This window comes from Grammomys surdaster, unplaced genomic scaffold (genome assembly GCF_004785775.1).
Source record: "Grammomys surdaster isolate TR1022 unplaced genomic scaffold, NIH_TR_1.0 126185, whole genome shotgun sequence".
Classification (NCBI taxonomy): Eukaryota; Metazoa; Chordata; class Mammalia; order Rodentia; family Muridae; genus Grammomys; species Grammomys surdaster.
This window is the reverse complement of record NW_021620991.1, coordinates 525,380-541,033: the sequence shown is the minus strand read 5'-3', so window position 1 is coordinate 541,033 and position 15,654 is coordinate 525,380. Positions and strand designations below refer to the sequence as shown.

The window sequence follows — 15,654 nt, the reverse complement described above, 5'->3', positions numbered from 1 at the left end:
TCCGGTATGGACGCCGAGGCCGTTGGCGGGAGTGCTTCCCGGCGGAAGGATGAGGCTGACGGAAATGCGCTGTGGTGCACAGGCGCGTTGGCGTCTTCAGGCTCCGGATCAGACGCCGTTGCTTCGGATGTTGTGGTCTCCTGGCCACGCCCCATGGCAACCGGAGGCCAATAGCGGGCAGCTTCATGGTTGCTAGGGAACCTTTAGCGGCAAGATGGCAGCCGCTGGCGATCCGAACCCGGCTTCGCTCCAGCAGCGCCAGCACTCGCCGAAACTGCCGCCGCGAAACGGTACGGGCTGCGTATCCCTGCTGGAGCTCCGTCTCATTCGCGTGCTCCACAGGCGTGGTCCAGACCGCAGGCTCACAGCCAGTCGGCCCTGCGTTAGGGGGACCGGGGTAGAGCCGAGGTCAGGCTGGGCTGGGTGAGCACACAGGACCTGGGATTGCGGACCCACCCAATGCAGTCTGATGAAAAATTGTCCTAAAACCGGAGAAACAGGGTCGATATGAGGCCAGAGTCCACGCTCGTGACACTGTTTTCCCGTCCCAGGCTGCGACTTGTTAGCAAGGAAGCGGTGGGGTTGCTTTTTCACCTCAGTAACTGAGAGATGGGTGTTGGGCGTGACGTCTCAAGAGCTGCATGACAAAAGATGAGGCTAGCCAGTTCTTAGGAGTAAATGTGGATTTTTGCCCCGTGGGAACAGGAATATGGTGAAGGCCCTGGCTGAGTGGGCTCTTCGATGTCGTGTTTGTTCACTGCTTCCGTGCCCTCACCGCCTCCATTTGAATCCTTCTTCTTAAGAGCTTGCAATCAACTTTTGTCCTAGCTCTCTTCTGGCCAGGCCTGTCTTCTCCGTACTTATCCGTGTAGCAAAACCCAAGGAAGGGAGAGGGAGCATACATCTTGAGCAATTAACCAAGGTGACGCATCCTGTCATGTTAAAGACACTGATGTCAAACCATTACTATGTTCATCTTTTTTTTTTTTCCGTACACAGGCTATGGTGTATACGTATACCCAAATTCTTTCTTCCGCTATGAAGGAGAATGGAAGGGAGGCAAGAAACATGGTAAGAGGCCTGATCATTCCAGAGCCCATTCCAGAGCCAAATTCCCGAGAAGTGTGAGAGGCAGTTAGTCTTGTACTGAGCATAGCCCAGTACTGTGCCTGCACACTGGTACCACTTTCCCCTGTCATGGTAGAACCAATGTGAGACCAATTCTTTTAGGCTTGGAGCCCATCGCATGTGGTGGGTGGTAAAGACTGGGGCAGTGGACCCAGAGCGACACACCCGAACACCATCATGGCGTACTGCATGCTTGTTATTAGATATCCAGGCCTCTAATCTTCAGCCTTAGTGTCTCTGTGTTCCAGAAAAAAAAAATAAACAAAAAATGGTAATCTTCTCTCCATCATGTCTGTGAGCATTCCAGTTTATAGGAAACCACCAGACAAAGGGCAGAAGATATGGAGATTTTGCTGTAAGACACTGGATCTGTTGATGCCTAGAGAAAGACAGCTATGTTCTCAGCAGGCTACCTTCTGTCACCTCTCTCAGCAGCATGGAGGGTCTGCTATATTTTCCCACGTTAGAGTTACATGGAGGGAAACAGCAGGCTTCGTTTCTATTCAGAAAGAAATGACCGACGGTCGGTCATTAGTCCCAGCACTCGGGAGGCAGAGGCAGGCGGATCTTTTGAGTTCAAGAGTTTCAAGACAGCCAGAACTACACAGAGAAACCTTGTCTCAGAAAGCCAAAAATAAGAAAGATAGGAAGAAAGAAGGAAGGGAGGGAGGGAAGGAGGAAAGAAAAGAAGGAAGGAAGGAAGAAAAGAAGGGAGGGAGGAAAAGAAGATAGGAAGAAAGAAGGGCCGGGTAGTGGCGGCACACGCCCTTAATCCCAGCACTTGGGAAGCAGAGGCAGGCAGATTTCTGAGTTCGAGGCCAGCCTGGTCTACAGAGTGAGTTCCAGGACAGCCAGGGTTACACAGAGAAACCCTGTCTCGAAAAACCAAAAAAAAAAAAAAAAAGAAGAAGAAGAAGAAGGAAGGGAGAGAGGAAAGGAAGGAAGAAAGGGACCAGATTTTTAGAAAATCTGAGCAGTAGAGGAAAGAAGTACAAAATGAGCATGCCCTGGAATGCCCCCTGTGCAAACACACATGCACAAACGTATGCACGCACCAGAGAAATACTGAGTGTAGACTTCCTGACTTTTTTCCCCCCATTTGTAGACTCTGCCTTCTCTGTAAGCAAGAAAGCTCATCACACCTGCTATCTACCAGAATCTCCTTCTCATTTTCTTTTATTTATTTCTTTGTTGTTTTCTTGAAACACGATCTTGCTATATAGCCCAGGCTGGCCCTGAACCCACAATCCTTTTGCCTCAGCCTTCCAAGTGCACGACTGCACCCAGTCTCTACCAGCATTGTCTTTATCATTTACTTTTTGTTTTCTTTCGACCCCAGGGCCTGTACGAATGAGGCCAGTGCCCCGCCAGCAGGCTGCGTCCTTAGCACCTTTCAGGTTTTGTTTAGTGTTTTTAATCACACTGATGTTTCTCATTTTTTCACCACCACTAAGGATTATCTGACTGTAAGCAGTCACCATTGTCAGAACTGCTTGAAGAGTCACCCAATTTTAAGAATGTGTCCTCCAGGGGCCAGAAAGATGGCTCAGCTTTTTTTTTTTTTTTTTTTTTTCTGCTCTTGCAGAGGACCAGAGTTGTTCAGTTCCCAGCACCTACATCAGGTAGCTCACAACAGCCCATAACTCCAGGTTATAGACACCATAACACCAGCTTCCAGTCTCCATAGGCACTGTCACGTGTGGGCACACACACACACACACACACACAATGTCCTTTGTCCTCATGTGGACAGAGGACAAACAAGGTCTCATGTGCACAGCTCACGCCTCTGTGGTCATCTCAATGAGAGCTGGCGGTCAGGAATGTGTCGCTTTGTTTATATGAGTTTCCACTGAGTTGCCCAGATTGGCCCAGCCTCCTAAGCAGCTAGCTTACAGACATGTGCCACCATGGCAGCTGAGGTTTTTCACTCTGCAAAGGGAGCCCCACCAACCAGCATGGGTTGGGCTGACTGCACTGTTTCTCTTACCAGGTCATGGGAAACTATTGTTTAAAGATGGAAGTTATTACGAAGGCGAATTTGTGGATGGAGAAATCACTGGGGAAGGCTACCAGCACTGGGCCTGGTCAGGTTAGCATTGGACAGAAGTGGGCTGCTGACTCTGTTCCCATAAACCATCCCAGAGTTTGTGGCCACACAAAGTGCTGTGTGTAAACAGGGAGCTTCAGGCTCCAGTAATGAGAGGATACCAGCATGCAGGCTGGGGCAAGGGAGTGTGAGGCCTACTTCCTGGATGGCCTTTGTGCCCAGGGAAGACCTAGCCTAGTGAAAGGGTGCCCTGGGGCTCCTAGGTAAGGGTTTGCACTCACCTCTATAGACCACTTGGTCTTCTCTGTAACACCTAGTTGAAATAAAGGTTTGTCATCCCAAAGTTACAGTTTTCTTCTACATTAAAGATACTTTAGGGGCTGGAGAGATGGCTCAGTGGTTAAGAACACTGGCTGTTCTTCCAGAGGGCCTGAGTTCAGTTCACAGCAACCATATGGTGGCTCACAATGATCTATACTGGGATCTGGTGCCCTCTTCTGGCATGCAGGTGTACATGCAGATAGAGCACTCATACATAAAATAAACAAATCTTTTTTTTTTTTAAAGATATTTTAGACCATAGGTGGTCACGCGAGTGCCTTTAATGCCAGCACTTAAACAAAGATATTTCAGTCATACCGCATCCCTGGATGGGCAGACTGCTCCGTGGCTTCCATGCCAGTGGCCAGGGATACTTCCTGGAGTTTTAGGCTTCACAGTTAGTGGGTTGTTAGCACTCGGGGGAGTTTTTCTCTTGGGTGTGGTATTCAGTTGTTTTTTAAAAGCCGGGAAAGTCCTTCGCTATATACCACCAGTGCCCCAGGCAAGGGCTTCCTAGGCAGTCTGCCATTGCAGCAGCCAGGGTATGGACACAGGTCCAAAGCATGTTCTCTTCCTCACTGTCCACACCAAAGAGTAAGGTAAAAAGACAGACACCTCGAAAAACCAAAAAAAAAAAAAAAAAAAGACAGACACCAGCCAAGTGTAGTAGCATACACCTCTGACCCCAGCACTCAGAAGACAAAGGAAGACTGATCTCTGTGATTCTGAGGCCAGCCTAGTCTACACAGAGACAGAGACAGAGACCTCCATTTGAAAATACCTCAGGCCACAAGCCTGTAGTCCTAACGTTTGAAATGCACAAGCAGGCGGATCTCTAAATTTGAGACCACCTCGTTCTACAGCTCGAGATTCATGACATCCAGAATTACACAGAGAAACCCTGTCTCAGAAAAACTAGAAAAAAAGAAAAGAAAAGGAAAAAGGGAGAAGAAAATGAAAATGGTGTTATCTCCACCGCCATTGGCTGAGACACAGCAGAGAACTGGAAAGCAGCCTGATTCTCCCCTCATATCTATCCCAGGAAACACCTACTCTGGACAGTTTGTTTTAGGCGAGCCTCAAGGACACGGCATCATGAAGTACAAAGCCGGAGGTCACTACGAAGGGGAGCTCTCCCAAGGCCTGAGGGAAGGTCTGGTACCCAGGGGCTTGTGGGGACTGTGTGTGCTTTGGTGGTAGAACTACTTAACCTAGCCTGTCTGACTTTGGAGGCTGGAAAGGGACAGGAATTGGTACCCCTTTTTTTGTCCATAGCGCAGATGAGCCCATCAGAACCTATATACAGAGAGCAAGCTGCCTACCATGACCTGGGACATGTGTCCTGCCCATATCTGCTATCTGTACTATCCACCACTTACAGATTAAAATAGCATACAATTCTTTGATGATAAGCATGGATCCTACAGGTCGGCCTGAGGCAGGTCTGCAGTTTCAGAGTGAGTCATTTCTGCTGCTGCTGCAGACATGTTTTGACCAGATCCACTCTCCCAAGATCCCAGTGACACTGGACTATCAGGCCCTAAGGCCTGAGTCAGTCATCTCCTGTATGGCCTGCAGGCCAAAGAGGATAAGGGTTTGATTGAAGGGATACCTGTCCCTTTGGACACTGGGAAAGGCTAACTAATGCTGTAAATGAGACTAGCAGATTGTAGTGTATATGAATGCAGCGGGAACTTCCCTTTCTTTCTCCAGGTTTACTTGACCTGGGGAACAGAAATACCCTTGAGTTTCTGAATTGTCTAGAAGCTGAGGGTATCTGCAGCTCAGCAAGGCCCCATCTTCATTCACATTTCCCTGGCCTTTCAGGTTGACAAGCCTTGCAGGGGAACTCAGACACAGAGCACTGCTGTGCTTACTGTATACAGAGTAATTCTGAGACAGAAACATTCAAGTGAACTCTAAGCCTCCCTCCGTGCTGTCCACCCAAACCCAGTGGTTGTGGAGGGCCTTCTGTGTAGCCCCATTAGAACCTGTGTTAGCTAGTCTAGGTCAATTTTACCGGCCCTGCTGACCTGGGCAGTGGCAGCTATCTGTCCCTAAATACATCTGCCATTCTTGTTTGAACAGGACTAATCAGCAGACCTAGGAGGCCAGCAGGGTCCTGGTACTCAGCTTTCTAAATCCGCCTTCCTGCCAGAGTTAAATGCAGGCAGTTCTCCTCCAGGAGGCTAAGGGAAGAGAGAGGAGGGGTCATCGCTAGCAGGAGGTGTAGAGTCAAGTTGGTGTATTTTGGTTCCTTCACTAGGGCAGGGGTTTCTGGAGGACCGGGATGGGCAGGTGTACCAGGGTTCCTTCCATGACAACAAGAGACATGGCCGTGGGCAGATGATCTTTAAGTGAGTACGGACGGGTCTTGGAGGTGTAAGCTGCTACTTGGGAACGAGAGTGGTCCCCCTGCCTCAGAGAATGCCAGTGGCCATAGGAGTCTGGGTGGGTAGATTTTGTGGAAAGCACTGACTAGTACCCAAGCCTTAACTATGTTCTGAGCCTTTGCTGCTTTTCTCTGTATATATGTTTGTCACTGTATGTGTGTCTATCTCTGCCTCTTCCCTCACTTGTTGAATCCAGGACCTAGCACCCAAGAATGGACCCCAAGGACCTGGGTTTGAGCAAGGATACTGGTCAGTAAAGCTGCTGTCTTTCAGGCAGAGGGTTAGAGACCTTAAGCCTGTGTTCAGATTCCTGGGTGGATTATTACCTGGCACCTGCCCTTGAAACAGGCATCTCCTCCTCTCTATCATTTCCCATTTTGAGAAGCAGAAGCCAAACATATCGTGCACAGGGCCCACCTAGCATGCTCTGGAAAATGGGTCCAGCCATGGGGGGTAGGGTAGGGGGCGGGCATGCAGACATGTTCCCTCCTGTCACCAGCCCTCCTGAGCCAGCTCTGGCAAGGCAGGAGCTCACAGACCATCTGTTTAGGGCCTATTTTTGCCTTGGCCCCGGTGTGCTTGCTGTGCCTGGTCAGAGGAGTCAGTCTGAGTCACTCCCACCACCTGGTTCTTAGCCTCATGAGGGTCCTGTGCTGTGCCCTCAGGAATGGTGACAAGTACGAAGGTGACTGGATTCGAGACCAGCGTCAGGGACATGGGGTGCTGTGCTGTGCTGATGGCTCCGCATACAAGGTACAGCGGAAAGGCGGGAGGCGGTTAGAGGACTGGGAGCCTTGATGGTGTTTGCCCACACTTCACCTGGCAATGCCCTGGAGGGAATGGACTCACATTCAACTCCTCACACCCCCACCATCCCCTGCAAGGCTTGTCAACCTAAAAGGCCAGGGAAATGTGAATGAAGATGGGGCCTTGCTGAGCTGCCAATACCCACAGCTTCTAGACAATTCAGAAACTCAAGGGTATTTCTGTTCCCCAGGTCAAGTAAACCTGGAGAAAGAAAGGGAAGTTCCTGCTGCATTCATACACACTACATTCTGCTAGGTCCATTTATACTTATTAAGTCCCCAAATAGAATGAACCCTGTGCCACAACGGGAACCAAGATCTCCTGTCCAAATGCTTGTTCTTGTCCACATGGGAGGTATGAGAAACCGTGGATTTCGTGGGCAAGAGACAAGACTACACCAATGTTCCTAATGATGAGAAATGTGAAGCTATTGGCCAGAAAAACTGGCAAGCTACCAGGAGGACCACAAGAAGAAACAGATTACAGTCTGGGACTGTCCTGGGACAGGGCTGGCCCTGGTTCCACTATCCCTGGGCTGACAGTAGGCCAACTCCTAGCAGGAAGTAAGAGCTTAAGGCCCTGGAATCAGGGCTTCTTGGCCATTCCAGGTGTCACAGGTGAGGCCCTGACGGGGTCCAAGGCTGAACCCCAAGTGTTGCTGCTTGCTATGACGGTGATGTGAGTTCTGCTGGGGGTTTCCAGCAGGAAGGAAGGACAGGATTGGGTCTCTAGACTCCCGAGAGTCAGACTTCCTCTGCTGTTTCTTTCTTGTTGTATCACAGTAACCAGGATAATGTCATAATTTTCCAGATTTCTCAAATGGCAGATTAACTACTGGAAGGGGCTGGCCCCTGGAAGCAGCAAGAGCCCAGCCCGGTTCATGCAGAACTGGAAAGAAGGGTAGCGACAGCTCGACTGGGGGACTCTTGTAGGAAATTCCCCAGGTGCAAGAGTGGTCCCACAGAACTGTAGGCATCACAGAGAACCCAGCACGGGTGCCCAGACCTCTGTACACAGGATGCCCAGACCTGTGTGCAGAACAGAAGAGTTAGGCTTGGATAGATCTCAGCCCATGCCTGAGTACCATTCCTGTCACCAAGAACAGCTTGCAAAGGAAAGGGCTTTTTTCATATTACACTTCCTGGTAAAGGTCCATCACAGGAAAGTCAGGACAGGAACCCAAGGTAGGAACCTGGAGGAAGGAACCGAATCAAAGGCCTTGGGGAAGAACACTATTTACTGGCTTGGTCCCCATGGCTCGCTCGACTTTCTTACAGCACCAGTACCACCAGCCAAGGGGTGACGCTTCCCACACTGAGCTGGGCCCTCCCACATCAGTCAACCAAGAAAATGCCCTACAGACCTGTCTTCAGGCTAATCCTATGGCAGCATTTTCTCAGTTAGGATTTGCTTTCTCGGATGATCCTATGTTGTGTCAATCTGACATGAAAACTAGCCCATAGGACTGCTCTGGTCAGGGATGTTGGGGTCTGTGTGGACACTGCCCCACTACTGGCCTAGAAACTGCCTCTGATCTTTTTTTTTTTTTTTTTTTTGGTTTTTCGAGACAGGGTTTCTCTGCATAGTCCTGGCTGTCCTGGAACTCACTCTGTAGACCAGGCTGGCCTCGAACTCAGAAATCCGCCTGTCTCTGCCTCCCAAGTGCTGGGATTAAAGGCGTGCGCCACCACTGCCCGGCTATTTTTTTTTTTTTTTTTTTTTGGTTTTTTCGAGACAGGGTTTCTCTGTATAGCCCTGGCTGTCCTGGAACTCACTCTGTAGACCAGGCTGGCCGCGAACTCAGAAATCCGCCTGCCTCTGCCTCCCAAGTGCTGGGATTAAAGGCGTGCGCCACCACCGCCCCCTGCCTCTGATCTTTGCATGACACGATCTGCATACCATCTGTATCGACTGTTGTGACCACTCACCAGTCTGGTCCTCCCCATATGGAGGCTCATCCTCAGAGGACCTGCCCTGACAGCATGTCCACAACAGGATCAAATCCAAGGTGCAACTGGACAGTATGAGGTAACAAGTACCTGAAGGAGTCCCTTATTCCCTGCCTGTCCTGCACCCTGACAGAGTCTACCATGACTCTAGCCACACGCCACACAAGTGTCTTGTTTCCAGTGAAGAAGGCCAGGGCTTTCAGTCACCTCCTGCCTGCCAGACACTTCCATAGTCTCCACTCGTGGATTCAGATGAACTATCCCACACCTCTGGGAAGGGACTGTTTGCCACATTTTATAAATGGGAAAACTGAGGCCCAAACATGGTTTCCCAGTCCTGTAAGGGGCAGAAAAGCTTGTAGCTTCAGCACTCAAGCTTGATCCATATACCTGACCCTCTTTTCCTGGGATCTGGGATTTGGGAAAGGCCTTGCCCTACTAGGTCCCTCCAGAACCCATTGCATCAATGGATGAGCTGCCATTGACAGCCCAAAAAGATACCATCGCCACCACCACCACCACCGCTTGGGAAGGAAGAATAATGAAAGGTTTCGTTCAGTTCCCGGAGGGGTTCTGTCCCACATGTCCTCAGACCTCTGGTAGGGCTTCTTCACTGCTGGCCACTAACCATCAGTGGCTAGGGTTTGGGGCTCTGCCCAGGCCTTCCTTTCTGAAACCTGAAATTGGTGGTATGCCTCACTTTCACCTGCCACAGCCTACAGTATGTCCACCAGGGGGCAGTCTAGACCTGCTCACCGGCAGCATGCCCAGCCTTGGGTCCTTGTTCCAAGTTTGGGTGGAAATGCACTGGGCTCTAAGGCAGGCAGCAGGGAGGGAGGCCTTGAATGCCTAAGCAGTGCACACAAGCCTTGAGATTGCCACACAGGCTAAAACTGCTCACGCTGCTGTGGCTTTTCCTCCTGAAGCCAGTACCTTGAATTCCACAAGACTCGCAAAGGTTTCCTCCCTCGGAAGTGGGGCTGGGGATTGTGTATCCTTCAGCTCACTTCTCAACAGCCTGGACCCCAGCAGCCACAGGACAGCAGGAGCAGTATCCAGAGGTGGGGACATACTGGCCTTCAGCTTAGATGTGCAGGCTGCACCAAAAAAACAACAGTGTGAACTGAAGCAACCACGGAGGAATGACGACCAGAGGATGCACATGTGAACAGAAAGGCCACAGTCCTGCCACTTTTTTTTCAATGGCCTTGGGAAAGCTGAAGAACTTTCTTCCAGGATCTTTTGGACACTGAACAGAAAGGGGCACCCAGGGCCAAGAGAACAGTCGTTGCCTTCTGAAAATCAGGACTCGGACACCGCGGATGTCCACAGCTGCCAGCCTGATACAACTCTCACTGACCTGTGCTGTGGAGGCAAGAGGTCTCATTGCCGCCCAAGTGGGGCTGTCACTGAACCCTCATTAGCCAGGGGAGGCAGCACTCTCTAGCACAGCTGATGGCCATCTGCGCTGAGCTCTCCCACACATGGGCCACTACCTGCGTGGCGTGGAGACATCAGTCGAGAGAGGCCATGGGGTGGGAACAGTCATGAGACCTGCTTCCTCCGGGCACCACTGTTCTTTATGTTGCCATTAGTCAAACACAAACTGGAAATGTACCATCTTGTCCAGTTTTAAGTGTCCAGTTTGGTGGCATTAAATGCTTAAATTATCGTGTGGCCATGACCACTGTCTGTCCACAAACTCATCTATGCAAACGGACTCTGGCCCATTCAACTCAAAACTTCATATTCCCCGGAGCCCCTAGCACCTACCTCTCTTGTGTCTTAGTGACTCTGGCTCCTCTGGGGGCCCCCATGGGCGGATGTGCTCCTTAGTGACTGGCTGTTCTCACCGAGCCTCATGGCCTCAAGTCCACGCTCACTGAAACACGTGCAGAAGGCTCCCGGTGGCCAAGTGGCACATATGCATACATGTCCCACTTCCCCTCATCATGCATCTCAGTGGGCACTTGGGCTGTTCCCCCTCTGGGCCACCGGGAACAGTGCTCTGAGCGTACCCGTGCAGGCCTTTGGTTATGGACCCAGCAGTGGAATGGCTACACCATGTAGTAACTGCACTTAATTTTTTGGTGGAGCCACCAGATTTTTTCCACAGTGGCTGCACTATTGAAGGAACCAACAGGGGAGCCAACAGAGGTTTTTATTCCTGCACCCCCCCAACCCACACTTATTTTCTGTTTTTAAAGCTAGCATACTAAGGAATGTGAGCCGCTTGGCAGTGGGCAGCTGATAGCTGAACCCTGTGCGCGGCCGTTGCCGTCATCACACAGCCGGCTCTGGTTCCTGCTTGACATTGCTGCAGCAGCGCTCAGTGTTCTGTCCCTCCCAACTTGTCCTGCCCTGTCGCCTGGGGGTACATGCCTGTTACCACAAGTCAATGCCAGAAATGGGGAAACGTCTCACCTTTTCCTTTTGACCCTCAGGCAGATGAGGTAGCTAGCTGCTGGCTCTCCCGTCCCCAGGTGTCTCTAGAGAGCAACCCTCATCCTCCAGACCCACCAGCATTAGATTCTTACGCCAGGGCCCGTTTAGTTTCCTGAGAAGACTGCAGGGTGGCCAGCCTTTGTGTGGTCAGCTTTGCTTTCCTGATCTTGACCCTAGCATCCATCAGAGTTCCCGCTCAGCCACCCGTAACATCAACCAGTGTTCCCATGTTGTGAGAAGGAAATCCAGACCCTGAGCAGATGTTCTAGGTGAAATCTGCAGCTCCCCAAGGCAGCCGGCATGGCCGGCCTACTGATGTGGTTCCGTCCATGTCTTTGGTGGGCACCTAGAGTGGTACACTGAGCAAGCTGGTGTGGTGGAGGCCTCTCCCACAGCAAGGACATGTCTGCCACCCAAAGCTCTAGTTTCCTGAAAATCAACATTTCCCATGTTGGTTTTTGCAGAGGGCAACCTGCTGTCTGGCACACCTGTGCACACACAAAACAGGTGGCTAGCCTTATGGGTTCCTTCACCTGCTGCAATTCCCAGCTTCCCCCTTAACTGGCATGTCTGGAGAGTCCCTGCATGCCAGCAGGCAGATGAAGACAGGCTGTGTGGCTACCTGCTTCCCACTTGTCTGCCCTCCTTGGGCCAGCAAGGCCCTCAAGCAGGGTGGAAAGGATCTGGACCTAGACATGTCTCTGCCACTGAAGATCACCAGAAGATCGTGGAACAGAGGAGCACTCGTGTCCAGTGCTGGCCCCTCAGCCGGTCAGCTGCTCCCCACAATGGCCCCCTCCAGGAACCGGCTCAGCAATGGTTAGTGCTACACCAGTGCCTGCATCTCCATGTCCCTATGAAATATGCCCACTCCACACCCTGAAATCCTAGGAAGACAGTCAAGACCAATCAAATCCAGCATCCCGCAGGCCTGCTGTCACTGCGATGCAAGCGAAGCTACCTCCCATCCCTGCAAGCCGGCAATCAAGCTCCATAACAGTTTCAACCCCAGGAGGAGAGCCCATATAACCCCTCACAGGTGCCATTACACAGGGGGACCTGAGGGGTCCAAGGCTTAGCCGCAGTTGGTGATAATTGCCTCTTCCATACCATAACACCATGGAGGCCGACTCAGAAAGCGCCTGACATCATGGCAGCCGACTCAGAAGTGGCCTGGGGCTTGTTCACTACAGGAAGGACCAAGCTTTGCAAGAGCAAAGAGGTGAACTTACACTCGGGATGGACTTGCATCCAAACCCACATCTATGGCATGGCCGCCACAGAGCCACTACTAATCCAAGTACAGGGAAGAAAACAGCATGGGTTAGCTGGGGAATGCTTCCCACAATGAGGGGGGCCAAGGCCTTCTCTCCTCCAGCTTGTCACACTTAGTGCACTCACCACCATAAATGTGAGGTCCAGCCATAGCAGAGCAGGGCGGGAATGAGACTGAGCTTCACTATCTGGGGTCACTGTAACAGTCATAGAGCAAATGCTACGCTCTTATCCTGGGTGTCCTTTTCCTGATACTGGCTCCTTGTTTGCTATGTTTGCTTGGTTTGGGGTGCACATCTGATCCCTAAGTGACTCTTCTCTGGCTGGCTATGTCATCATCATCATCTTCATCACCCTCTTCTGTCCTGTGAGACATGTCCGTTCTCCCATGGGTGTCAGGTAGCAGCTGGGCAGAGGAGGAAAGCAGGTATCTCTATGCCCTGGGGCTTTGTGGTAGTAGTGTGGTGCCCTGCTCCACCTCCTTGTGACTGAGACTCCCAAGCTGGTTCCACACTGTGTATTGCCCAGACAGCCCTCAAGTTTCTCTGGAGATTTAGAGTGGGAGGCCCGGGTGGAAGCTAGCAGACCAGGACCTGTCCAGCCGCCTCCTCAGGCTGTTTGACAAGGACACCATGAGAGGGTGTTGTTATCTACAGGACCCTGGCTGACACTCCAGGAGTTAAGATGTTTCAACAATATGTATCACCAAGTATAGAATTTATGATATCATTCAGGCAAGTCCATGGGTTAGTGTGGTGAGTCTCTTGCACATATCTGTGTATCCAAACACTGTTCTGAAGCCAGGAACACAAAGCTCCAGCTCTTAGCATTCGGGCTCTGATTCTAGCATGCAGTCCACTGGCCACCTACCTCAGGGACTCTGGCAGATGTTATGGGTGATGAGTGCAGCTGGCTGGGCTAAGAGGCTCCTGTGGCAGTGCTGCCCGTGGCTCTTCACCCACTGCTGCCCAGGCCAGCAGGCACCCCCACAACACTGCTTATCACTGTCAGTGCCCAGGTCCTCCTTTCTGGTCGCATGCCCTGTCCTGCCCATCTCCCTTCCTCCTTCCTTTCTGAAAACCCACACTGGCACTTTCCAGAAGCCCAAGTGAGCACAGCGAGGAAAGAGAAAAGACAAACTGCTATTCTTTATCCTACAGACTCAGAGCCTGGGACACATTGGAGAGTCCACCAACCAGAGCCGAGGCCCCCCTCCCCCAATATCTGCTCAGAAAGTTCACCACCAGCTGGCTATGTGCTGCTGTCATCCTTGAGAGAGTTGGAACAGAAAAGAAAGAGGCTGGATTCAGGGAGGACAGCAGTCACAGAGGAGGGGGTGAGAATGCTCCTAGGGAGAAGCCAGCAAACTAGAGACTGGCCTGCTAGGTGGAGCACCCATTCTCATCGCAGGGCAAGCCTATGCTAGGAAACAGTCACCTCCCAAGCTTCCGAGCAGGGCTACCAAGGCCTCACTGTAGTCTGGTGTAGCCTGTGATCTCTAGAGCCAGCCTGAGAGCTACCCTCCTAACCAGCTCCATCCACATCTGCAGTGAGAAGAAAAGGCTAAGTGGATAGTCCAGGCACAAGACTGAGGGGTCAAGCAAATGGTAGGGTGGATAGCATCTGCTGGGATGGGAGACTGTCAACTGAGCATGCGCCATCCAGGAATGGAGCTGGCCGTGGGAGTATGGGTCTCCTACACTGAGTTTGGGATTTGAATGCTAGGGGAATGGAGCCATCCCTCGAGGCACCTTGGGGTGCCTTTGGGCGACTTGGCAATTCTCAGGATGAAAACCACTTCATCCCAGAGGGGCTTGTACCTGGGTGAACAAGCATGCCCCTGCCCACGTGCTCCACAGCTGGCTGCTGACCTCTTTGAACAGAGAGGGTTCCCTAGGGCTGCCTCTTGTTTGTGAATGAGCCTTAGAGACTTGAGATTTTCAGGGCCAGCATCTATGAGCACCTACTCGCCTCACTTAGCCAGAGGCCTCTCTTCCCACTCATTTCTTGGGATCCAGCTGTTCACCATGTGGTGGCTGAGCTCTCAGCAGCCCATGAGACGCTTCCTCCCAGGCCGTGGGACTCAACCCACTAGATAGGACTTTGACCTCCTCTCCATCTTTGCAGCCACGGCCCCTCAGCTCTTCTCGACCAGAGCGAACCCACTCTCCTACCTTGTTTGCATTCTCAGAAACTGGCCAGTGTTCCCCTCCCATCATTGACTGTGGGAGCCCAGGCTCCGTGCAGAGCTGAGTCCTGGACAGGGTTGGTTAGCTGGTGCCCAATTAACTTCAGCAGGAGAGTGAACTGAACCAAGGCTGTTGTTGGCTGTTGTTCCCCCCAATACAAGCAATTCATAATCAAATAAAACACCATTTGATCTTGAAGTTTTCTATGGCACCAGCCCTCCCACCATTTCACACAATTGCTTGTGGATCCAGGAGCACTATGGAGGAGGCAGAGCAGGGGAGGGGAGGGGGTGACGAGCAGCACCCCACTCCCACCCCGAGGTGTATGTGTATGCTCAGGTTGTGTATTTTAATTGCCTTTTCATTTTAAAAGCTCTGAGCATCAAAACACCCCACCTCAGTCCTACCCCACTGTAGTCGCAGGTTCAGGTCCCCTCACAATCAGCTAAATGCCACATCTTTGTACTAGGATGCCTTTGTGCAGAGCTTGGTGCTTTGTTCGCACGGTGTGTGCTGTGCCTTTGTTCCCCTCTTTCCTGGCGTCATTAAAATTCAAGGGGAGAACATTCAGCAAAGCGAACTGGACCCTTCCTAACAAAATGCAGTGCCTCACCCCCCAAAGGAAGGTGCAGTAGCTTCATAGCCACAGGAGTTCCTTAACAAAGGGTCCTGGAGCCGCCCTCTGAGAGCACCTCATTCTCCCTGCAGGGACAGTGGCACAGTGATGTCTTCAGTGGGCTCGGCAGCTTGGTCCACTGCTCAGGAGTCACCTACTGTGGAATGTTCATTAATGGCCACCCGGCAGGTGGGTGTCCCCGGCTTCCCCATATCCTCCCACTGTGGGTAGGTTGTGTTTGAACCTGGCCTCACTGTACCTCAGGTGGCCTTGGGCAGCCACATGGGAGGTGTTGGACCAAGCTGGGATGGAGCAGAACACAAAGCCCAGCCCTTTTCGGGGAAAGCGTGTTCTAGTTGATTCCAAAAGGGCCTGTGGTCCTGTAGACATTGGACTGAAGGGGTTCTCCGCAAACAGGGTCTCAGACCTTTGGGCTCTCCCAGCTACAGCACAGGCACCACAACTTCCCCCCAAACACAGT

The 15,654-nt window shown here is 51.7% G+C and overlaps 1 protein-coding gene across 1 annotated transcript in view; it reads left to right on the top strand.

The window, feature by feature from the left end:
• Nucleotides 1-185: 185 nt before the first annotated feature.
• The window catches only part of Morn1 (MORN repeat containing 1), a 58,677-nt gene continuing 43,208 nt past the window's right edge, over nucleotides 186-15,654 (top strand). Inside the window, exons 1-7 of the mRNA XM_028757924.1 lie at nucleotides 186-290; nucleotides 1,000-1,071; nucleotides 3,122-3,220; nucleotides 4,542-4,652; nucleotides 5,766-5,856; nucleotides 6,558-6,645; nucleotides 15,266-15,362. Of these exons, the coding sequence (XP_028613757.1) occupies nucleotides 215-290; nucleotides 1,000-1,071; nucleotides 3,122-3,220; nucleotides 4,542-4,652; nucleotides 5,766-5,856; nucleotides 6,558-6,645; nucleotides 15,266-15,362 (634 nt within the window). The 5' untranslated portion in view covers nucleotides 186-214. The remainder of the gene's footprint in view (nucleotides 291-999; nucleotides 1,072-3,121; nucleotides 3,221-4,541; nucleotides 4,653-5,765; nucleotides 5,857-6,557; nucleotides 6,646-15,265; nucleotides 15,363-15,654) is intronic.